Source organism: Gopherus flavomarginatus, chromosome 1 (genome assembly GCF_025201925.1).
Source record: "Gopherus flavomarginatus isolate rGopFla2 chromosome 1, rGopFla2.mat.asm, whole genome shotgun sequence".
In the NCBI taxonomy this organism is placed as follows: domain Eukaryota; kingdom Metazoa; phylum Chordata; order Testudines; family Testudinidae; genus Gopherus; species Gopherus flavomarginatus.
Window position 1 is genome coordinate 158,658,191 of NC_066617.1, and position 25,196 is coordinate 158,683,386.

The following is a 25,196-nucleotide window of genomic DNA, read 5'->3' on the forward strand; positions in this document are numbered from 1 at the left end:
CAGTGGAGAAAACAAAGCAGTCATGAAGGAAAGGCCATCTAAATGCCAATGTACCTGATTTGCATTTAGGCTACAGTCGTGAAGATACGTAGCTGTTAAACAGCAACTAGGAGAAAAGTCACACTTCAAAGTGCTGCCGCGGCAGCGCTTTGAAATGTCAAGTGTAGCCATACCCTGAATGTTGCACTCACCTAATTTATTGTTAGGAGCAAATAAATAGTGATCTACCGCCCTTCTGTCCCTCTTCTACAACTGCTAACTACACTGGACTCACTTCTGGTTGTGTAGCGGAAGCCAATTAAAAATGTTGCCCATGCTAATTGAATAAGGATGCTTGAACAGAAGTGTGACCTCATGTCTAAAATGGTAATGAGGGCTGTTAAAACCCCACAACAAAGAATCAAAGAGAAAATAGAAACTAAGGTGATGAGGAGAACCATTGCAGAGTGACATGATATAATACCCAGCAGCCAGAGCGCTGCGAGAGGAAAAAAAATGGAGAGATGTTAGACTTTTAATCCTACTTAATAAATAGACTGGTCCAGTGTCAATAGCTAAACTGTCACTCAGACCCCCATTCAGAAAAACACTTAAGCATATTCATAGGTCCATAGATTCCAAAGCCAGAAGGGAGCATTGTGATCATCTAATCTGATCTCCTGTATAGCACAGGCCATAGAACCTTCCCCCAAATAATTCTCGGAGCAGATCCTTTAGTAAAACATCCAATCTCGATTTAAAAATTAGCAGTGATGGAGAATCCACCACAACCCTGGGTAATTGTTCCAGTGGCTAATTAAGTCTCTGCTAAATTTTACGCCTTATTTCCAGACTGAAATTAAGTTTAATTTAAACATACAAGTAATCTCTTCCTTGTTAAACAAAGCACTTAAGACCATACTTAAATTGCATTAAATTTCAGGTGATTGTGTTGCTGCTTGTGTTCGTCCTTCATTTAATGATCTTGTTATTTGCTGAAATGAGCTGAATCCCCAAGAAGTCAGCTGCAGCCTGCACGGAGGGATCCAGTATAGATTTGCACTGGAATTCTTCTGCTGCTAAATAATGAGATCATGGCTGAAAGCAGTCAGTTCATGATGCTGCAGAGATTGTAGCCATGCACATGGAAACTGAAGGGTACTCTCACTGGAGGGCCCCCTCTTCTGCATGGGAGCAAGAAGAGTCATGTGACAGGGTCAGCGTGGCACCCCCAAACCTCTGAATCTGAGCAGGGATGAGCCTCTGCAGAAGGGTTCTCTCTGGTGTGCTTGTTCAAGCCAGTGGGAAGACCTCATTTGGAATACTGTACACAATTCCAGTCACCCATGTTTGAATTTAAATTGGAACAGATGCAGAGAAGAGCTATTAGGGTAGTCAGGGGAAAGGAGGGCTTTTCTTATGAGAGGAGACTGGAAGAGTTTGGCTTGTTTAGACTAGCAAAAGAAGCCTAAGAGGGGATATGATTGTGTTCTATAGATACATGAGATGTAAATACCATGGAGGGTGAGGTGCTATTTAAGCTAACCGACAATGTTGGTACCAAAAACATGGGTATATGCTGGCCATGAACAAATTTAGACCTGAAATTTAAAGGTTTCTAACAGAGGGGTGGAGTTGTGAGAGCAAATGACAAAAATGAGAGCCGGGCAAATTTGTGAGAGCAGTTGTATGCCCGGGTTGCTTGTGATGGTGTGGGGGGACTAGTTCTCTTCTGCTTTATGGCCTGTGTCCTAAGTGTCATGCTTCAGGGATTCAGCTGGCTGCTGGCAGGCGGTTGTTTTTCCCCAATATATTCTGAGGGTGGAGTTTTTAAATATATTCTTCCCCAGAAGGATCAGGGATGATGATGGCTGGAGATGGGACACTGGGCAGGGCGGCCAGGGCTCTGAGATGGAACCGAGTATTCTCTCTTTCTATTCTCAAGCTCATGCTTGGCTGGCTGGTTCTTGCTCACGTGCTCAGGGTCTAACTGATTGCCGTATGTGGGGTCAGGAAGGAATTTTCCCCCCAGATCAGACTAGCAGTGACCTTTGGGGGGTTTCACCTTCCTCTGCATTGTGTGGGTGTGGGGCACTTGCCGGAATTATCTGAATATATCTGACTTAATCATTTCCTGCTATTTCAGGGGCATCGAGCACTGGTGCACCTTGGTCCCTCCTATTCTCTGCCTGGAGCCCATAATAGTCTAGTCTCCTATGGATCTTATTTTCTTTGGTCTCATTTCCATTGTTGGGTTTAGTGGTAGGTGCTGGGTGGCACTGGTGGCCTGCTATATACTGGATGTCAGCCCAGATGACCTAATAGTCGCTTCTGGCCTTCAACTCCATGACTCGGTTCTTTCCTTCCTTCTGCGCCAGAGTGAAATCCTCCAGGGGATTCCCCTCTTGCAAGTGCTCCGAGTGGCACAGCCGCAGCACCCCCAACCCTAGAGGTCTGAGCAGTGCGTGCTCCTGTGGAGCCAGCCCCAGAGCACCAGGTGGTGCTGTCTGAGCCCCAGCACTGCCCCACCACCAGCCATCCCCAGTCCCTGCGGGAGGCAGGCCAGCCAGCCTGGGCCAGTCAGGGCGGAGCGCTGAGAACTGCAGGATGGGGCCTGGTGTGTGGGTGGGGCCACACTAGGCTGTTTGGGGAGGCCCAGCCTCCCCTACCTACGATACCCACCTCACCGCCCATGTGGACAGCCTTCTAAAGTTCTGCAGCCCTGCTAAATTTCCCACTTCCACCTTGCTCGGAAATACTCACGGCTACAAATGATTTAATAACTTCTAGACAATCAGTCCTTTGGGGCTGTGTCTTGGCATGAGCTTGTGCAGTACTCAACATAAAGGGGGCCCCAATCCTGGTCAGGGCCTCTGGGCACTACTGTGATATAAATGTTAAATATATTAATCATTTAAACCATATGGACCCTAGAGATGGTATATTTTACTCCATGTGCCATCTCAGATAACCAGCGTCTGTAATAATTGCTGTTCTTTTTGGTTACAGGGTTAATGGCAACCTTCCTTCTCTATGGCCCGCAGGTGCTATCTTCATTGCGGAGTGAGGAGAAGCTGGGGCCGGATCCATACAACAGTGGAGGAGGCTGCCACCTGGTGATGAAACAGTAAGATTGTCATGTTATTTGAAGAGGATCAATACAGCTGATTTATTCAGACCTGTGTGGACAGCCAACAAGACACTGCCTTGACTGGGTGTGTGGAGGTGGAGGTTTGCACTCGTGCAGTATGGGTTCCTGCTGTGACAGAGAATGCCTGTTAAATGGTTGCCACCACACAACTGTGACTGAGCGTAAACGTGTCACTGGCTGCAAGCCCCCTGGCACACCTGAGACATGGGGGAAAATGAGATGAATTTCACGGTTGTTATTGTCACTGGAAAATGTGAACTGCTGGAGGAACTTGGCCCAGTGTTGGCTTTCCCTCCACTACAGGACTGACCACCATCTTCCCTGCTGCCCAGAAAATATGGCTGAATGAAGACTAAGGATGTGCTATGGAGCCTGGATTCAACTGCTCTGACCTGTGTGACAGGTACTCCAGTTGGAACAGCCAGGTGCAGAGGCAGAGGACCCTGCAGGATCTCTGCACGATAACGATTGTACGTACCAAGATGGGGACTGGGCTACTCTGACCTTGAATGCTAGGTTCTACGCAGAGGAATGAGTTTGAGGGAGGCCTCTAGGGAGGAGGAGCACACTAGAAAACTTTCTAGGGGAAACTTCTCCCCACTGGGAGTGAGAACACTTGGCTTGTCGAGCAGTCTGCCAAGGGAAGGAAGGACACCCCAATACTTGCGGTCTTTAAAACTTGTCTGGGTAAAAGCCTGGCAGGTAGAGTTTAAGGAGACAGCCTGGGGAAATAGCCAAGGAATTTGAAAGAATCTTTCCCAGTGAGCTAATGTGAGAGTGGAACTGAAATGACCTTCCGTCCCCTTGACCTCCTACCTTCCCTGGAACTTCAAAGTGCCTTTCAAATATTAATAAAGAGGGATTTAATTAAAAGCCACCATCCATAATAGATGGGACCTCCTCTCCCCCGCCCCGTATGTCATTGAGCTCTTGGGGATGACCCAGGAATGATCTTAGTTGGCTAAGTCTATTTTGATATAATTTTGGAAGAAGAATGTAAGCCACTGTTTCCAGTCTGGGGCTGCTGTCTTTGTGCCTGTCAGCATTTGCATGGGCCCAGCTGGGCATGAATGCTGCTTGGCCTTCTACTGAATCCCATGCTAGCCTCCACGCTGACCTTTAATTAGAAGATTAAAGCTCTTTGGCTCCCCTAGCTCTGGCTGCTTTATTACAACTAATATTCCCCTGTCTGGGCCATGAGTTATACTCCACTCACTTGCTGCTGAAATGCTTCCCCAGAGTTCAGAGCCCTGTGACCTCCAACAGAACAGTGATTGTTTTTGGTGTGTGTGTGTGGAGGAGAGGAATGTCCTATGTGTAGGAATGCTTGGCTTCCCCAGGTGGTTCCTGAGATAGAGTTTGCAACTATGCTTCAGGCAGGGGCTGCTCAAGGCAATTTGCTGTCCTAGGCAGAACATCACTATGTCCACCTCCCCTCCACTCCCTTATAGCAGCAAGCTCCTCCATAAACAGGCTGCCCTGGAAGGGCCCCCACTGGGATCCGCCAGCCCTAAGAGCCAGCAGCCCTGCCCAGCCCCACCCCTCATTAGGGATCTAGCTCCAAGAGCACTCGCGGCTTAGCATTCCATCTGTTCCCCCTCCTCATTGGGCTCTTCCACCCCCATCTCGAGTGTACCCCTCTGGGTGTCAATCCAAAGTGCAGGGGCAGCTGCACCAGGATGGGGGGAAGTCCCTGACATGAGGCTGGTGGGGAGGGTGGCTATGCAATCCATGAGTGGAGCCATGGGGGATAATACAGGGGGATTGGAGTCTGGACAAAGAGTGGGGATGGGGGCCAGGACATGAGACAGATGGGATGGGGTTCAGGACATACTAGGGGGGAAAAGGGCTAGAGGAGTAGGACATAAAGGGAAGATGGGGGGACTAGGGGCAGCGAGTAGATCATGGGGCAGATAGCACGGGGGATAGGACACGGGGCAGATGTGGCAGGATGCTGGGGAATGGGGCTAGTGGCTTGGACGGCAGCAGGATACAGTGGGACAGGATCCAGTGGGAGGGGAATGACTGAGGGGGCAGACACCAAGGTGTCAGGGGGCAGATGAGGTGAGAGGTAGGTGAGGGGGCAGAACCTTGGGGGGTAGCTGGGCCAGGACAGGGGGAGAGATGGGGCCAGGAAGGCTAGGACCGGGGGTTAGGACATGAGGTGAAGTAGGGGACAGCTGGGGAGTGGGTAGTATGGGGGGAGGGGCAGGGGACAGATGGAGGACATGGGGTGTCACATACCTGGTTGCCTCCTGCCCTGGAGGGCCCCTCATCCTTGAGTTTGCCTGGGGAGAGATCAGCAGCAGCTGGGCCTGGCTGTGAGCTGCTGCTGAGCTGGGCCCTCCAGCCGTGCGCTCCATGCCAAGGCCTCTGTGCAGATGTTAATGCACCCAGATGCTGCACATCCTGCTGATCCACATTAACAGTTCGTTAATGCACTTTGATCTAGTCCTGTTTCAAAGAGTAGATCAAAGTGTATTAAGAAACTGTTAACGTGCGTCTGCAGGGTCCGCATGGACAGTTAGTCTGTGTGGGGTAGATTCACATGCCAGCTTGCCATGAACTAATCCAGGGGTAGGCAACCTGTGGCATCGGTGACGAAGGCAGCACACGAGCTGATTTTCAGTGGCACTCACACTGCCCGGGGCCTGGCCACTGGTCCGGGGGGCTCTGCATTTTATTTAATTTTAAATAAAGCCTCTTAAACATTTTAAAAACCTTATTTACTTTACATACAACAATAGTTTAGTTATATATTCTAGACTTATAGAAAGAGACCTCCTAAAAACGTTAAAATGTATTACTGGCACGCAAAACCTTAAATTAGAGTGAATAAATGAAGACTCGGCACACCACTTCTGAAAGGTTGCCGACCGCTGAACTAATCTAAGGTTCTGTCTACACTGACACTTTTGTCAGTAAAACTTTTGTTGGTCAGGGGTGTTTCACCGACAACAGCACCGGTGTGGACAGAGCTATGTTGGGCGGGAGACGCTCTCCCACTAACATAGCTATTGCCACTCGTTGGGGGTGGTTTAATTATGCTGGTGGGAGAGCTCTCTCCCTTTGGCATAGAGTGGATACGCGGGAGACATTACAGCTGCAGTGGTAAAACTGCGCTGTTGTAAGGTCTGTGGTGTAGACACAGCCAAAGTGTTCATTTAGAAATCTGCCACCCTAGGCAGCTGCCTAGCTTGCCTGTGTCTAGAGTGGCCTCTGGCTTCAGGCATAGACCAGAGGAGAAAAGGGACACACGCCACCAGAGAGAAGCAGTGTTTCTATGTGCTTTTTAACTGAAAAGTTACTAGCAATAGTCCTTTGGGCTGGGCTGGCACTTCTCATATTCAAAGCACTTTAGGGAAAGAGACAAGAGGGAAGATTACGAAGCCTCCCTCTTCCCCTATGCCCCCCATGCAGGGCCCAGGTGCAGTTGCACTCCCTCTAATCTCCTGAGCATAGGGACTGCTTCCAGCTGGTGCCCCTTGGGGCGCAAGAGGAAGGGAGGTCAGGGCCTTTCCCTCTTTTCTGACTGCACAGTTCCTCCTGCCCCCTGCTCCCCATCCAAAGCACACCAGGGCCCAGTAGTCACAATCTGGCCATAGCTAGTCAAGCTTCACAATCCTGCTCCTCCTTCTCGTGTCCTCAGAAGTTACCCTGACTGGCTTGTTTGGCTTTTGTTTTTTTAGGCACCCACCCAGTCAATACTCATCCCCCTCTCTTCATCCCTCCTGCCTTCTCCAGCCCCCTGTAGCACCCCTCTCCCTGCTTGAAAAGCTCTATAACAGACCTGCACAACATACAGCTCGCGGGCCACATGCGGCCCGCGGAGGCTCAGTGTGCAGCCCGCAGCAGGATTCAAAAGGCTCTGGGCTGCCCGCAGCCGCGGGGAGCCCAGAGTCCTTTAAATCCCAGCCGCAGGCTGGATTCATAGGGCTGTGGGCTGCCCGCAGCCGTGGAGAGCCCTCTAAATCTCAGCCGCTAGGGCCAGCTTTAGGCCAATTCAACAAATTCCCCTGAATCAGCCCGCCCCTAAGAGGTCCCCATGCCCAAGCCCCAGGACGGTGTATCGGGGGGGCCCCATTCCCAAGCCAGTACGCTGTATCGGGGTGGCCCAGCTTCCCCAGGGGGCAATTTAAAGGGCCTGGGGCTCCCAGCAGGGGCTGGAGCCCCAGGCCCTTTAAATTGCCATGAGAGCACCACTGCTGGAGCCCTGGGGTAAGGCTGTGGGGCTCTGGGGGCTATTTAAAAAGTCTGGGGTTCCCATCGCTTCTACAACCCCGCCCCTTTAAATAGCCACCGAAGCTTCACCACTTCCCCAGGGTTCCTGTGGCTATTTAAAGGGCTGGGGCGGTAGAAGAAGGGGAGCCCCGGGCCCTTTAAATACCCCCAGAGCCATGGGGTAGCAGGGGGCTCCGGGGGTATTTAAAGGGCCGGGGCTCCAGCTGCCTCTGCCGCCCCAGTCCTTTAAATAGCCGCTGAAGCCACATCGCTTCCCCAGGGCTCCCTCGGTTACTTACAGGGCTGGGGCGGTAGAAGCAGGGGAGCCCCGGGCTTTTTAAATAGCCCCCAGAGCCCTGGGGTACCGGGGTGTGTGTGTGTCTCCAGCTGCCTCTGCTGCCCTGGTCCTTTAAATAGCCCCCAGAGCCCCACCACTTCCCCAGGGCTCCCTCAGCTAATTATAGGGCTGGGGCAGTGGAAGCAGGGGAGCCCCAGGCCCTTTAAATAGCCCCTGAGCCCTGGGCTGCTGCTGCTGCTACCCTGGTGGGGGAGGCAGAAGGAGGGGACACTCACCATACAGGATGGACTGTAACCCCTGTACCTGCACCAGCTGCCCGCAGCCAACCCCTGCTGCACCCCCTGCGCGCACCAGCCCCGCACCTCCTGCCCTGCCTGCACCAATTGCTGTCTGCAGCCAGCCCTGCACCTGCTGCCCGCAGCCAGCCCGTCTCCAGCCAGCCACACACCCCCTGCCTTGCCTCCAGTCCTGTACCAACCCCTGTCTCCAGCCAGCCCTGCACCCCCTTCTCTGTCTCCAGCCAACCCCTGCCGCACCCCCCTGCCTGAATCCAGCCAGTCCCGCACTCCTTTGTCTCTAGCCCTGCCAACCCATGCCGACCCCCCCTGTGGCCCTGCCTGAAGCCAGCCAGCCACCCCACACTCCGTCTCCAGCCTGCCCCACACCCCTTGCCTAGCCAGCAGCTAGACCTTACCTCCTGCTCCCTCCCCCGCCACCTCCAGCCAGCCCCATATCCACTGGTGCCCTGCAGTTCCAAGGGAAGTAATCCTGCACACCTGCTTCAATGAGGTGGGCAGGGAGCAGCTGAGACCCACACATGTGCACCCTAGCACACTCTCAGGGAGTGGCGGAGCTCATTTCTAGTTCAGACCCATCTTTTTAAAAAAGAACTTTAGGTAGGGTTAACACACATTTGTATTTTCTTGGACATGTCAGGCTTTTTGGTTCTTAAATCGCCATCTGAGAGGAAAATACGGACGTATGGTAACCCTATTGGTACAAAAAATACATACTGTGGCAGAACTTTTTATATGGAACCGGTTGCTAAGAAATGAAAAGCTTTTTTTTAACATTTTTTTTTCCAGTCATCCCTGCCGGGGCCCTGCCGAAAATGTTCAAATTGGGCCCCGCACTTCCTAAAGCCGGCCCTGCCAGCCACGGACGGGATTCAAAGACTCTGGGCTGCCCAGAGCCCTTTAAATATCAGCCGCGGCCAGGATTCAAAGGGCTCTGGGCTGCCCACAGCTGCGGGGAGCCTTGAGCCCTTTAAATCTCAGCCGCAGCCAGGAATCAAAGGGCTCTGGGCTGCTCGCAGCGGCAGGGAGCTCAGAGCCCTTTTAATCCCAGCGGCGGCCGGGATTCAAAGGGCTCTGGGCTGCCCGCAGAGATTCCCGGCCGCGGCTGAGATTTAAAGGGGTAGGGCTCCCCGCTGCCACGGGCAGCCCAGAGCCCTTTGAATCCTGGCAGCGGCTCCAGCGGATGGGCTGGGGCTGGGATTTAAAGGGCTCGGGCTCCCCTCAGCAGCAGGAGCTCTGGACCCTTTAAATCCCTGCCCTAGCCCTGCAAAGCTCCGGGTTCCCCCAGCTGCCGGAGCCCCGGGCCCTTTAATTTGACCCTGGGGGCTCCTAGCCACCTCTTCAGCTGGGAGCCCCTGGTTGATTTAAAATCAAGTATCACCTCCCCACCCCCAACCACAGCTGTTTTGGTGTGGCGGCGCTGGGGAAGGAGGGTTTGTTTCTGCAGGGCTGGGCGGTGCTGGGGCGGGGTGTTTCTGCTGGGCCGGGAGGTCCTGGGGAGGGGGGTGTTTCCGTGGGGCCGGGGGGGTTTCGGCCCTCAGCTGTTTTGTTTGGAGTAATGTGGCCCTCGCCGCTTTACAAATTGCGCAGGCCTGCTCTATAATCTGATCCCCTCCCACTGCCATTCTCGGCCTGATGTGATGGGCACTCCTGACTGCTATCCTCTGCCATCTTCTGTGGCTTCCCATCAGTTCCTTGTATGAACCTCAAGGAGTTGAGATCCTAACTCACCTCTTTTGCCCCCCCCAATGGCTCCTAACTCAGCAGTTTGCTGAGGAACTAGAGAAGATAAGGTGTGTAGTATCTGCATGCTGGGAAATCAGAAATGGACTTGCTCCTTGCAATGATTAGCCCTCCTTTGTGCCCCAACTAGTGCTGCCAAACCCTCAAGGTTGGTTTTCAGCTGTTCTCCATCTAAGAATGGCTGGTCAGGATGTGGGATGAAGCCCGGGTATGTATGTGGGTGTTTGTGAGTAAACCATTCACCTTCCCCGGCAACTTCTCTGCACCTGCTGGCAGCTCTGCTCGTGAAGAAATCAACCCACTTGACTACACAATAGGCATGGTGTGTCATACTTTGTGGTGTTGCTGGGGGCTAAGGGAACATGAAGCCCTTCTCCTAAGATACCTTGGACTCCTCTGAAAGATAGTGGAGAAAATGAAAGATTGGTCACATTGGCCCAAGGCATCTGTACAGGTTCTAACACTGGGCCGTGGATGCGGAGGGCTCGGTGAAGGGAATTCTGCCGTGAAAGGTGAGTTCAGATGCGAATGGGATTTCCCTCCATTACTATATTTAATCACAAACTGAGTGTGTAAGTTCAGTGGATGGTGAAAGGTGGCAGACTGAGAGACTTGCAGAAACAAGTCTGTATTAATAGAGCAGGCAGCAGCTGGGCAGAATTCAGTGCTAGCTGTAGAGGCATTTTTTACAAGGTGGGCACCTCTCTCCTGGGAACCCTCAAGATTTCCCTCCACACCTACAGTCTCCACCCTTTTGCCTTCTCTCAGACGGCCTACAACAGCAGCAGTAAGACCTTCCCCACCTACTCGGCTGCCCTCCTGGGAGTTGTGTGGACCTTCCTCACTGGTGGAGTCCTATTGGCTCTTTTCTTTCTTGTCTTCACAATTCACTTCAGGAAGAACAGGTGAGCGATGTACCATTTGGTTCCATCCTCCATTATGGACTTTCCACACTAGCTGGGAGAACAATTTCGAGGGCTCTCATTCCTCATAGAATCATAGACTATTAGGGTTGGAAGAGACCTCAGGAGGTCATCTAGTCCAATCACCTGCTCAAAGCAGGACCAACACCAACTAAATCATCCCAACCAAGGCTTTGTCAAGCTGGGCCTTAAAAACCTCTAAGGATGGAGATTCCACCACCTCCCTAGGTAACCCATTCCAGTGCTTCACCACCCTCCTGCTCCCCACCATAAACTGATCATCAGCTGGGGGTCTGGAAGGCATTACTCCTTTGGGATAGAATTGGACTATTAGGGGCAGTTATGCGGGTCCTACCTGCCTCTGTCACATCCAGCGTGGAGATAGCTGGAGACAGAACGGCATGGACCTTGGGTCTGACTTTGTAGGGTAGAGAGATGAGCTACTGGACGAGGTGACCATAGGCCTGATCTGCTGTTGCATCACTTATGTTCCTAAGTACTGATGTAGTTTCTCCCTTTGGCTGGGGTGACCACTCACACCACCATCTCTGAGGTCGCCATTGATGATCCTTAGCAGAGCAGTCAGCAGAAGTAGGAAGAAAGAGAGATGATTCCCACCTTCACCTCAGAGTCTGAGGACATCACTTCAAGCAATGCATCTATGGGAGTGAAGACATCCTGGTTTCCAACCATAATAAACATAAGAATGGCCAAAGTAGGTCAGACCAATGGTCTATCTAGCACAGTATCCTGTCTTCCAACAGTGGCCAATGGCAGATGCTTCAGGGGAAATGAACAGACCAGGGCAATCACTAGATGATCAGTCCCCTGGTGTCCAGTCCCAGCATCTGGCAGTCAGAGGCTTAAGAACGCCCAGAGCATGGGGTTGCATCCCTGAGTAGCTTGGCTAACAGCCATTGATGGACCTATCCTCCATGAAAGTATCTAATTCTTTTTTGAGCCCAGTTATAATTTTGCCCTTCACAACATCCCCTGGTAATGAGTTTCACAAGTTGGCTCCGCATTATGTGAAGAAGTACTTCCTTTTGTTTGTTTTAAACTTGCTGCCTATTAATTTCATTGGGTGACCCCTGGTTCTTGTGTTATGTGAAGAAGTAAATAACACTTCCTTATTTGCTTTCTCCACACCAGTCATGATTTTATAGACCTCAATCATATCCCCCCCTTTTTTTTTTCAAGCTAAACAGTCCCATTCTTTTTAATCTCTCCCCACATGGAAGCCATTCCATACCCTTAATCATTATTGTTACTCTTCTCCATACTTTTTCCACTTCTAATATATCTTTTGTGAGATGGGGCGACCAGATCGGCACGCAGTATTCAAGGTGTGGGTGTACCATGGATTTATAAAGTGGCTTTATGATATTTGCTATTTTATTATCTATCCCTTTCCTCATGGTTCCTAACATTCTGTTTGCTTTTGTGACTGCTGCTGCACATTGAGTGGATGTTTTCAGAGAACTATCCACAATGACTCCAAGATCTCTTTCTTGAGTAATAACAGCTAATTAAGATCCCATTGATTGTTGGGATTATGTTTTCCACTATGTATGACTTTGCATTTATCAACATTGAATTTCATCTGCCATTTTGTAGCCCAATAATCCAGTTTTGTGAGATTCCTTTGTAATTCTTCACAGTCTGCTTTGGACGTAACTATCCTGAGTAAGTTTGTATCATCTGCAAACTTTGCCACCTCACAGTTTACCCCTTTTTCTAGATCATTTATGATTATGTTGAACAACACAGGTCCCAGTACAGATCCATGGGGAATGCCACCATTTACCTCTCTCCATTCTAAAAACTGACCATTTATTTCTATCCTTTGTTTCCTATCTTTTAACCAGTTACTTATCCATGAGAGGACCTTCTCTCTTATCCCATGACTGCTTAGTTTGCTTAAAAGCCTTTGGTGAAGGACCTTATCAGAGGCTTTCTGAAAGTCCAACTTCACTATATCCCTTGGATCACCCTTGTCCACCTGTTTGTTGACCCCCTCAAAGAATTCTACTAGATTGGTGAAGCATGATTTCCCTGGACATCCAGGTTTCCTTCATGACACCAGACCATTCGTGGTTTGGATATAGGTTGCATTTTATCTAGGGCCCTAGGTACTATGCAGTGTATTAGACCAGCATACAGCCAGGCACCTGGTATGGGTTTATATGGTAGAACAGCATTGCAATCTAAATTGATTACAAAATGACTTACAAACCTTCTAAGAATGTTCTCACTGTGGAATTGGAACAAATGCACAATATTTATTTGCCCTCTCGCAAATAAACATAGATGTGACTGATGAGCCTAGGAAAGCAGTGGGAATACCCCATATGCAGCTAGAGGAGTTGGCCTGGCTAGTATCCTAAACCAGTGGTTCTCAAATTTTTTTTTTTCACAGACACTTGAAAATTGCTGAGGGTCTCAGCAGACCACTTAATGATCTTTCTGAATGTTGTTTGTACCATTAGCTAACTATTGTAAAGTGCTTTGGATAGAAGCCTTATACAAAAAAAACCTTAATAATAATTAATGGTTTTTTTTGTTCTACAAATAAAAGCACACAACTCATAGTCTTACCTTTCTAATGTGATTGATGTGACCTCTCTCCCCTGCTGCAGCAGTCCCCAAGCTGGGGCTGGGAAGGAGGAGTGTCTCTCCCCAGCAGCCACAGCCATGGAGCTGGGGTAGGTCGCCTCTTTCTCTGCCCACTGCAGCCCTGCACGTCCCAAACTCCCCCAACCCCCTCTTCTCACCCCACTGCCACCCTCCCACCTACCCTCTATTCTTCCCAAGGCCACCACCTCACCTTACATGTGCATCTTCTCCATGGTCCAGGCATTAATTAGTGGAGCCACGCCTGCGTCCTAAACCCTGCTGGAGTGGAGCTCTGAGGAAGAGAGTGGGGTGGAAACACCTGGAATGTTAATTCTGGGCTCCATGTTACCTCAGAGATAGTGCAAAACTGGAGAGACTTTAGAGAAGAGCAATAAAAATGATCTGGGGCTGAAGGCACTGAGTTATAAAGTGAGATTAAAGGAGCTAAATCTGTCTGATTAGACTGTGGTGACTAAAGAGGGGAACACGTTAACAATCTGCAATGATCTGAAGGGTGGGAGTACCAGGGATGGAGAGGAGTTATTTATGGTTTGATCTGTGTGTACAATTAAGAGTAATGGGATGAAATTAAGGAGGAGGAACTGCAGACTAAATATTGAAGGAAACTTTCTGGATCTGAGGTGTATTAAACTATGGAATAATCTCCTCTAGGTAAGGGGTGGGAATGCCATCATTTGGGACATATAAGACTGGACTAGACTAAAGTACTAGACGTGCTCAGAAACTATGGTGATAAGCACAGTATAAGAACCTATATAGTATAGAATGGAACAGAACATGTACAACCAGGGACAGTCCTGCACTGTCCCTGGAGATGGACTGGATGATCTAATAGGGATTGTCTATCTCCAACTTCTGTCATTCTATGACAGGTGGAGGGTTGTCCAGTGGTTAGGGCCCTAGTTTAGGACTTAGGAGGGCCGTTTAATTCCTTGCTCTACCAGAGACTTCACGTGTGACCTTGGGCAAGTCACTTAATCTTTCTGTGTCTCAGTTCCCTATCTATAAAAGGGGATAATATCACTGCCCTACCTCACAGGGTGTTCTGAGGATGGATAGATTAAAGATTTTGAGGTACTCAGACCTAGAAGATGGCAGCCCTAGAAGAACCACAGATAAATAGATCGCAGAGTTCCTAGTGAAGAAGTTCAGCTGGTGCATAGGAGGCTATTTCCTGGAGGCAGGCCCTGTGAATAGCAGCAGCCAGGTAAGAGGCCTCGCCCCTTGCTGGTATGTAATAATGCTGTGTGGGAGGCTAGTCTCTATCTGTTGTATAAACTCCCCTTTTTTTAACTATCACCCCCTCACTTGCTTTGTTCCCTGGAGAATTGTGAAGATGTCCAGCCCCAATCTGAACATTGTGACCCTGCTGGGCAGTGGCTTGACTTACTCTAGCGCTTACCTCTTTGGGATTCCAGAGCAAAGTTTGGTTTTTGGAGCCTCAATGGAAATGCTCATTCAGGTGAGTGAAGTGAACCAGGTGGGTTGATTGTGTTCTTGATTTACCAGGAAAGGTTTTTAATGTACACACCGCCCCTGCTGAACTGTGATAGTCTCCCGTCCTAGTGCCCTGGGCACCGTGTTGAGCTTGTGTTTTCACATACGCAAAGAGAAACCAGATGCTTCCAGTCCGAATGACCTCTATTGTTAGACTGAGAGCAAACAACTAAACAAGAGAGAACATAAGTAAGGGTTCCAGGAGCGAGCACAGTTTGTGTAGCAGCTGCTCCTGCAGACAGGCAGCAAGACTCCTGCACTTTTAAAGGAGTGGTACAGAGCATGTAAAAACTTATAGCAGTTAGTTATCTATATATAGCACAGGGTCCATGGGCAACTAGAGAATGGGCACAATATCTTGGGCACAAATATCACTTGGAAATCTTCCTTAATATCACTTGGAAATCTTCCTAAAAACTACACTCTGCCTAATTAATTCCTGATTTCTGCCCTGGGCATGGTCCCTGCCAGCTAGGGACTCAGTGCAGAGCAAACGAGGTGTGTGTGTGTGTACGGGGTTGGAGATGAGAGCACTGCAGAGAGAAAGAACATCCAGCTCTCGGAGAAGGCAAACACTGTGGAGAAAGTAAGAGGCAGGGAGGTTGTGTTAAACCACCTGGATGAAGGTAATTAGTTGAGGTACCAGGTACTGCTTTATTGATGCTCAAGTCATGTATGTGTTTCAGTCACTCTTGTGCTGCTTTGGTCTGTTTGCTCCTCTGAAAGTTACTGTTGGGGGAATTCTGCACCACTGAGCATGCAGAATTTGCGCAGAAATTAATGTTGTGCATGCAGAATTTCCTTCTCTCTCCCCACCAGAAATGGGCTGTAGAGCTGATGGCTGCCACTAGGGGCTGCTGGATCTGGCAGATCCCAGCTTGCAAATAGAAGACACTACCGGGGCTGGGGAAGCTGGAGGGTTCCCAACAGCTACAGTTCTCAGCATGCCCTGAAGGAAGGAGACGGCATGCAGGAAACTCCACACAGGCCTGGGACCCAGCATCAGGCTGTTTCTCCTTCTGGGTCCCTGGGCTCTGGAGGGGATGGGGTGCAGGTGTCTAGGCTGGGTGGGTGCCTCGTGATTGGGCTCTTCCGGGAGGGAGCAGAGAAACAGGAAATAGGTTGACATAGGAGTTTCTTTATTTCTACTCCTGGGGGAATTTGTGTATGTCTGTGTTGTTACAGAGATACTGGCTGACGGGAATTTTGAACTAAATTACCAAAATAATTGAAACTGACATGATTATATAGTGTTATTTTGATAAATACAATGCCCAGAATTTTGCAGAATTTTAAAATATTGTGCACAGAATTTTTAATATTTTTGGTGGAGAATTCCCCCAGGAGTAAACAGTAGCCTTTGGTTCCTCCACAGACTGGCAGCAAAGGAAGGGATTGCATCCCCACAGCCTGCTCCTGGCTTGTTTTGCCTCAGATATGCATGTTGGGTGGCTAGTAGCTGCTCCTGATGATGACACTGGGCACAGCCCCTTCCCCAGGGTGGATAGTGCCACCTCCCAGCCCTGTGGTCCTGTCCAATAACATGAGCTCTTTGGGCAGAAGCTTTGCTGTTAAAGCGGCGTCTTTTTTTTTTTTAATTGGGAATTCCTGAGGATGGAAGGCCACTGCCCACTGTGGTGTCCTGATTGGGAGACCTTCTGTACTAGGTTTGTCTGGAGTTCCTAATCCCAAAGTTTTCTGTCTACCAGGCACAGACTGGTTGGCAGATATGGGGTCCCTGTTTACTAGTTTTCCTTTCCTTTCCTTTCAGTGAGTGTTTGGAACATGATTTGGCCAGGGAAGGGGGCAGAGCTCCTTTGGGAGCAATATGGAAGCCCAGCAGGGAAAGTGCTACTTGTAGCTGCTGGGTTTCACTGCCTGGTAACAGGGACCTCCAGTCCCATCTCTCACTCTCTGCCTCCTATCTGCAGGTGAGACTCTGCTTGCTGTGTGTTGGGAGCTCCCTGGTCTTCGGGCCCATCCTAGGCAAAAGCTGGCGCTTGTACAAAGTGTTCACACAGCGCGGTCCAGAAAAGAGGGTGGTAAGTACTCGCAGTACATGCCCCATCCATGGGAACACAGAGGCTCCTCACCTGTGAGGTGCTGGGGCTCTCCACATGGGCTGCACCGAGAAGCAAAGGGAAATGCTTGACAAAAATCAAACTCTGCAAGGTCCACGAATCATTTGCAGAATGTGGATGGGCTTGAAATGAGAGGTAATAGGGAATGAGGGGACACACAGGACTGACAGTGGGATATAGCGCTTCAGGCACTTAGATACCAGCATTACAGGCGCAGAGTAAAGCAAAACTAGACCGGGCCTCATACTATTGGCAGCTCCTTTATTTCAATCTGAGGGGCCTTCTGCGAGACCTCTCCGAGCTGCTGGTCTTCTATCAGGACCTCCTCTGGACCTGGAAGCTGTTCTCTGTGACCAGGTCCATGGCGGCCACCGAGGGGGCAGATCTCCTCGCGGAGCCCCTGCTACACAAACCCAGCTCCGTGTGCAGGTGGCAGAGTCCCCTGCAGTGTGCCAGAGGTTGGTCCTGGCAGAAGCTACCAGGGTCGGAGACCTCCTGGATTACGACCGGGGATTCTGGCTGGATCCCCTGATGCTCACTCGGCGGATGGGGCTCTCCAGACCTTGTACCCCCCGGTGCGTACTACAGGAGGTGAAGGCCGCTTTGCTGCCCGCAGCTTGGGCCTACCTCAACCGGGTCCTGCAAGAGGGCACGCCCTGCCCACCCTCCACCCTGGGCCCTCCGGACCTTTTCATCGGGCCCCTGCCCCATGGACCCAACCGTCCCCTCCGCCCCTTCTCCGTAAGCCGGCTGCACGATCTGCAGCCAATCCGCTTCCAAACCACGCCAAAGAAACATCTCTACACGCTCGTGCTCCACACCTTTCACTTCTCACCCTCGTGTCCCACCCTGACACAAAGTGGTGGGACCTCCTGCCACCTCTGGAGGGTGAGGAGCCCCGGTGGGCCAGCCCATGCCCCACCCTGGTCCCTAGGCCCACCGGGGATATCAGCTGGTGGCTCCTTCATGCAGTCATGAGCACGGGCGTGTATTTGGCGCAGTTTACCCCTATCCCAGACACCTGCCCCTTCTGCAGCGCGAGGGATACCCTGGCGCACGTTTACTTAGAGTGTGCCAGGTTGCAGCCCCTATACCGGCTCCTCACCAATATACTGTTGCGTTCCTGGCTGCCCTTTTCCCCTCACCTCCTTCTCTATGCACTCCCTATCCATGTCCCCACAAAGTCACAGGACCTCCTGGTCAACCTCCTCCTGGCCCTGGCTAAAACGGCCATCTGCACAACCAGGGAGAGGAGGTTGGCCAATGGAGACTCTTGTGACTGTGGGGCTTGTTTCCGATCCTCTGTCCATTCACGCATCCGGGCAGAGTTCCTCTGGGTGGCATCCACTGGCTCCCTTGATGCCTTTGAGGAGCAGTGGGTGCTGTCCAGGGTTCTCTGCTTGGTGTCCCCGTCAGGCTCCCTCCTTTTGACCCTTTGACTGCACTCCTGTCCCTGTTCTTTTATTAGTTGTCCCTCAAACTCATTGGGTTTTTGAGGTCCTGTGGATCCTCCCCTTAGGCTGGTGGGGGATCCTTTAGCAGTGGGCGGACTTCTGCCCACCCACTTCCTGGAAACCCAATAGGTAGACTGGGCCTCATTCCCCACTGACATTTGCCATCATTTACACCTGTGAAAAGCAGGGGTAAAATGCTACCAAATCAGAATAGTGGAAATGACACGAGCAGCAAGGCAGTGGAGAATCAGGCCCGTAGAACAGAGAGGGAGGAGGAGTTTAGATACCCAACTTATCTAAAGCATTTGTTCTCCTTCCAGGTGGGGCATGCCCATCTGGTGATAATCACTGGTCCCTTTGTGAAATGATGGTTTCTTACACTGTCCAAGTGTCCCCATCACAAAACCCACCAGCAGGATTGCCATTTGTAGATCCTCTTCTTGTTAATCGCACATCAATGAGTTCATGGAGACAGCACTCCCTTCTCACTCCTAAAGGGGTCTTCTTTAATGAAGCATTGAATGAAGGAAGTTTGCCTTGCCGCTACCCATGCTTTTTGCTCATCCTGTGGATAGAGGTTGCCAGTCTCCAGGAGTGTTGGGTTGGTTCCTTCTACCAGCACTAAATTCACACACAAGTATTTTAAGAAAGAAGAAAATACATCTCTTACAAAACAAAAAAAAATCTGAAAATCACTTAGTACCAGCTTTTTCCAGCACACCCCAAGCCCGAGCTCAGGTCATAATAGGTAGAATAATAATATTTTCAACTGTCCTTTAAGCAAAGACCTCTGAGTGCCCTACCTTTGCTGGCTGGGACTGAAGTTTCTTTATATCTAGGGTGACCAGATGTCCCTATTTTATAGGGACAGTCCCGATATTTGGGGCTTTTTCTTCTGCATGTGTCTATTATCTCCTACCTCGTGTCCCGATTTTTCACACTTGCTGTCTGGTCACCCTATTCATAACAGAATTCTCCAACCAGCCCTATTGCAGGGCATTGCTCATGTATCCTCTGGGGGTGGGATGTAAATCAAGTGTCTTTTCCAGAGTTCACTCTCTGGAAAAAGATACCAGGAGGCCGAACTGCCAAAGCAAAAAAAAAAAAAAAGCCACTCGAACTGTGCTGCCCCAAGAATGGACGGAATGCCGCCCCTTAGCATGTGCCGCCCCAGGCACATGCTTCCTCCGCTGGTGCCTGGAACCGGCCCTGCCAGAGCTCAGTCTCTGGGTTGGTGGCCTGGCACTTAGTTTTCAGCACCACTGGGGGAGGCCCTAAGCTCAAACATCTGGATCTTGTTCCCAAAGTTTGTTTTAATGATGATGCATCCAAGCTTCAGAATTTAGACTGGGATTTGGAACAATTCTAATTTTTGGAAGAGTAGAGAGAGAGTCAGATTCAGGGATTTGGATCAGATCCTTAAGGAGAGAAAGCCCTTTGTGAGATTTGGTCTGGATGTGGGTTTGGATCTCCAATCATACCTGTAGTTTGGAGCTGTTTGGACCTGGGTTTTTGTTCAGAGCCATTTCTGGTTTTTCTAGTTATTTTTAGTATAAAAACAAGTGAAACAAATGTCAGCAAGTATTCCTGACTCCCCTCTCCTGGTGCAACCACTTCAGGAAGGGCTGGAGCAGACTCTCGTTCTGCCGGGGGAGGGTTCTGAAGACCTCTGTGCAGCACAGGACACAAGGGGGCATGCAAACTGTGAAGAATGTGGGAGTTATCTGTATTGATTTTTATGCATGTTATCTATAGATCTGTGTGGACTTGGGGGTTATTTTGTTGCTGTGCAAAGGGGAAAGAAGATGCTAAATCCGTTTGAGCTAACTTTGGACTGCATGTTCCAAAGGCTACTGGGTGTAGATGGCCATAGGCAGACAGATAATGCCTTTGAAGTTTACCTCCACAAATTGAGATTTGGTGAGTCCTGCAGTCTGAGGTTAGTCTCCAGCTTGAAATCCCAGGGCTTTGAGGTGGGAACTTTCAAACAAGAAGATTTGAAGCAGTTAAAAAACTGAGCCTGAGGAAAGGAGAGACAGAGAGTCAACAGGGAGACTGACTGTAACATAGTCTCCAGGTGCTGGGGCCCCAAGATAAATGGGGGGCCTACCTAAACATGCAGGTAAGGCCAAGCTTAGGTAAGACAATATGCATATATTGACTTTTGTTATTTTTAACCTTTTTCTTTCTGCTTGCGGTGTCCGTATGGATAAATAAACCATACTCTGCTTTGGAACAAGCTGTTTTCTGTCACTGTATTCACTGCTCCCAGGGAGGTATTCTAGAGCAGGAGCAACACCAAGTTGGACCTGCTGCACATAATATGGTTGAGAAACAAGAGGCACTGTCAAAAATGGTCCATTTTAAATCAGTGGGTTGAATTGTGGGATTCCACTCTGGGGGAAGGGGCAGGTATAGACCTGTCATTTGAAAGAGCCCATGAAGAGCTAGAGAGGTCACAGGTGCAGCTCATCCCCAAACCATAACACTGACCTTATATGTGTTGCAGATTATTAAAGACCTCCAGCTGCTGCTGATGGTGGTGGTGCTGGTGCTGGCAGATGCCATGCTGCTCACAACATGGATTTTCTCTGATCCAGTTCAGTGTTTCCGAAGCTTCAGTGCATCCCTGAGGGTAAGAGGACAATAGCAAGAGGCTGAACACTGTACTTATGAGTCTATGTCATGCTATGATTCAGCCCAGCAGATCTCTGCAGGCATGAAAGATGGAAGGGTTTGTTTTAGAGAAGTTTCTAAGCCATAAATTTTGGAGCTGACCTTCCTCAAAGGTGTGAGGTGTTGTAAGATAGAGTTAGGTTTGGATCCTTATAGAGACAGATGCCGTTTGCGGAGTTCCAGTCAAACATGGCTGAAGCTGGACAGGAGGATCTGGCTCCAGAGCTTTGATTTGCTACCATTCTAAGTTCTAACCAATGCCCTGTCTGCAGAGAGCATGACCTGGATTCTCCCAGTTCTCCAGCATGGGAGACTGGAGAGTCTGTGGCAGGTGCAGAGAAATTTGAAAATTGAAGCTTAATGAACATGTTGGCAGATGAATACCGAAGCTGGGTATTTTTCCTCCTTGAATTCTCTGCTCTCAATAGCACTTTCCCAGTCATCAGACAAGCTTTCACTTTTCCACTTTGAAATTTGTGCTTAGACACCCCTAAACCATATGTCCACTTGTCTGTTTGTCCATCCCTATGGGCTGGAGCAGGAGCCTTCATGTCTGTGTTCTGACTGCCTCCCAGGTGACTGACAAGGGCATGACCTGTTCGGTGGGTAGGATGCAGTTCTGCGCGTCTCTCTACTCCGAACTTTGGCTCATTCTCATTTTAGGGTTTAAGGTATGTAACCTCTCTATTCATCCCTGCATCTCATCTCACCTCCCTCCAGTCTAGCTACAAAATGCTGCTGCTGCTAAAATTCTCTTCCTCCCCTAATACGTTGGCCATTTTACTCCCTTCCCTGGCTGCCTCTCACCTTCAAATTCAGGATTTTAATGCTCATCTTGAAGGTTCTTCCCATTCCCATCCAATTCTGCTTCTGTGTTCTCTTTCCTAGTTATCCATCTCCCCTGCCAAGACTCCCTCACAAAAGTCCCCTTTGTATCTTTCTCCCAGTCTCATCTTCATGCTTTCTTCCTTCCTACCCGTTATGCTTGGAACCATCTCTCTCTCTTTGTTTGCAAAACAACATCTGTCACCTCATTCAGATCTCTCCTTAAAACTCACTACTTCCATGAACCCATAGACAAACTGCACAGCTGGGGTAGGGGACCCTGAGCTTGTGCAGCAGAACTGTATTAATAAACACTTAGGTGTTGTCTATATGGGGAAACTTACCAACATAATTATACCAGTTTAATTATACTGCTGTAGTTATACTGGTTTGACTTCCTGTGTGGCCAGTCCTATTGTAGAATTAGAGTGCCACACAGGGACTAGTACTGACATATCAATATAATTACAATGGTAAATTTCCCTGTGTAGACAAGATTTTACATCTTACATAGCACTTTTCATTTGTAGACCTCAAAGAGTTTTACAAATATACCATTAACTCCATTTTACAGGTGGGGAAAACTAAGGCATCCAAGGCCCAGATTTAAAAAAGTATTTAGACATTTCTGAGGTGCTTAGGAATTTAGATCACGGTATCCAGGAGCCTTAGACAATGTCTAGCCTTCAGCCGTGCCATTGTAAGGTGCACAGTGTAGCTGCTCTGTGTCACCAGGAGAGAGCTCTCAGTGACAAAATAAAACCACCCCGAACGAGGGGCAGTAGCTTCATTGCGAGGAGTGTGGCTCCTGCTGACAAAGTGCTGGCCACAACGGCGCTTTTTGTTGTTCATGGGGGTGCTTTTTTTCACACCCCTGAGTGACAAAAGTTTTAACAATGGAAGTGCATTGTAGACATAGCCTTAATCTCATATTCAAAAGGGATTTAGGCATTTATGATCCAAAATCCCATCGGCAGTCTGATTGGCTTCTACTGGAAGTCCCTTAAGTACACACTATATAAGCAATTACTTGGCTGTTCTCCTTGATATAATATGTGTTGATCATCTACATCAGCTATTTTGTTCCTGTTCTGTATTAAGTTTTCCCCAAATCTAGAGGGATTATCTTTACAGTCATTGGCCTCTATGAACTCTTACTGCTCTTGCTTTTAAAAATAAAATATTCTCTTCCTGATGCCAGCTGCCCATGTTTAATAATTCACTGAGCCTGACTCTGGTCTCATCTGCAGGGTTTCAAACCCATGTAGCCCCATTGTCTTCCCTGGAATTAAGCCTGATTTACACCAATGTAAGTGAGAACAGAATCAGTCCCTTTGTGTACATATGTCACTCTTTATCTTCAAGGGCATTAATGTTCTCAACCCCTTGGGAGGCAGTTCAGTTCTGTATTCTATCCGCATTTTACCGGCACAGAAATGGAGTGATTTGCCCAAGGTTGCACATAGAATCAGTAGCAAAGCTCTTTCTAGAACTCAGGAGTTTTGAATCTGTCCTGTGCTTGTTCCATTAGAGCAACATCCCAGTTTGCCACAAGATGATATCTTAATCTGTCCCCTGGATATTGTTGCCAAGACAATTACATAGTTTTAAATGGGACATAGATGGCTGCCTGTTCTGGCTCAGGGGATTAGAAATTGGCTGTAGAGCTTTTCACCTTTTCGTCACGAGTAGCTTGTGGCTGAAAACTGTGATAGTGCAATGTCTGCTTGATGGTGTGTATGAAATGATTTTGAGTCTTGGTTCAGTTCCTAGTGAGACAAACATCATAGAGTCATAGAATGTCAGGGTTGGAAGGGACCTCAGAAGGTCATCTAGTCCAACCCCCTGCTCAAAGCAGGACCAATCCTCAGATATTTTGCCCCAGTTCCCCAAATGGCCCCCTCAAGGATTGAACTCATAACCCTGAGTTTAGCAAGCCAATGCTCAAACCACTGAGCTATCCCTCCCCAACATCACAGAAGCACCATCAGAACTGAACTAGCTGGCCGTCCCAGCAGAGAGGCCACCAGGAGTCATGGTCTTCGAAGCGGAACTCCCTTCTTGCCCATAAAGATGGGCTCTCCAGGCCGATGAGCATCCAGCCTCCCTGCAGGTGCATGCTCATTACAAGGCATTGTGAGGGGGCAGTTTGCACTGTCACTATTTCTGTTCTGTGGACAGAGTGTCAATTGACTGCATGCAGGGGTGGCAGGTTTGTATAATTTTTGATGGTGCCCAGAACGGGTCAAAGTCTCCTCCTCCCTCCCCCCACCAGCCACCTGCCTTGTAAGCCAATATATATTTTTTAAAATAATGTAAAAATGTGAGGGTTGTGGGGTGGGGCTGGGGAGGAGGGGCTTGGACAGAAGGTTGGGATGCGGGGATTGGGCTGTGGGGTGGGGCCGGGGATGAGGGGTTCGCAGTGCAGGAGGGGGCTCAGTGCTGGGGCAGAGGGTTGGGCTGTGGGAGGTGAGAGCTCTGGCTGAGGATGCAGGCCCTGGGGTGGGGTGGGGTGAGGTGGAGTGGAGTGGGGCCAAGGATGAGGAGTTTGGGGTACAGGCAGGCTGTCCAAGGCTGAGGCCAGAGAGGAGAACTCCCGTCAGCTCTCTCCCTACCAGCACCACACTCACTTCACACCACTGTCATTGCACGTGCTCTAGGAGCCCACTCAGGTCCAGGAAGTCCCCTCACCTCCCCTGTGGTAAGTTCGGGAGGAGGGGGGCCTGCCATCACACCTGCACCTCCTCCCCTGCTGTTGCCACTCACTGTAGCCTCACTGGGGGTGGGGGATGGGGCTGCCTCTTGTCCAGCTTGGGGCAGAAGTGATGACTGCGGGTGGGGAAGCCCCCTGTGCTGGTAGAGGGTCCCGCTGGAAAAGGGAAGGGTCCATCTGTCCAAGGTGGAAGGGCAAGGTCAGCCTGTGTCAGCCTGCCCTGGCACTAGTGGGTGGCGGGCACTAGGACCCTGTTGTGGCAATTGATGCCAGGAGCCAGCAGAGCGCAGAGCTGCAGGGGGCAGCCATCTGCTGCCCAGTGCTCAGGCAGGGACGTGCAGGGGAGGCGTGTGGGGGCAGCAGGTGGGACGGGGGAGAGACTGGCCCCGAACATTGGTGGAGCCAGGCCCCCATGCCCTGAATATTGCTGGAGCATGGGCACCACGGTCCCATATAACTTGCCACCCCCCACTGCGTGCTCCCCTCAGCACCTTCCACCAACACTCAGGAAATTTTACAGAAGAGAAGAGAAAATAATTGTACTTTACAGGCCAATAGTTTCCCAGATTTCCCCTTAAAATATGCACCATTTTCCGCTCTTTCTCCAGTCCACTATTTCCTAGTTCTTCCTATCTTGCCACTTTTTTTTTTCAATTTACAGATGGCTCCTCTCTCTTTTCTTGGAGTTAGACTCATCGTTCT

At 49.8% G+C, this 25,196-nt stretch overlaps 1 protein-coding gene across 5 annotated transcripts in view; it reads left to right on the forward strand.

Annotated features, from left to right (window-relative positions):
* The window catches only part of GPR156 (G protein-coupled receptor 156), a 54,777-nt gene that overhangs the window by 17,406 nt on the left and 12,175 nt on the right, over positions 1-25,196 (forward strand). For 3 of the 5 annotated variants that reach the window (XM_050957651.1, XM_050957660.1, XM_050957670.1), the window contains 7 exons: positions 3,024-3,106; positions 3,434-3,600; positions 10,457-10,593; positions 14,575-14,710; positions 16,677-16,787; positions 20,790-20,915; positions 21,532-21,627. In XM_050957651.1, the coding sequence (XP_050813608.1) occupies positions 3,496-3,600; positions 10,457-10,593; positions 14,575-14,710; positions 16,677-16,787; positions 20,790-20,915; positions 21,532-21,627 (711 nt within the window). In that variant the 5' untranslated portion in view covers positions 3,024-3,106; positions 3,434-3,495. Of the gene's footprint in view, positions 1-2,988; positions 3,107-3,433; positions 3,601-10,456; positions 10,594-14,574; positions 14,711-16,676; positions 16,788-20,789; positions 20,916-21,531; positions 21,628-25,196 lie in introns of those variants that run through there. The other 2 variants (XM_050957642.1, XM_050957680.1) reach the window with 2 other exon arrangements.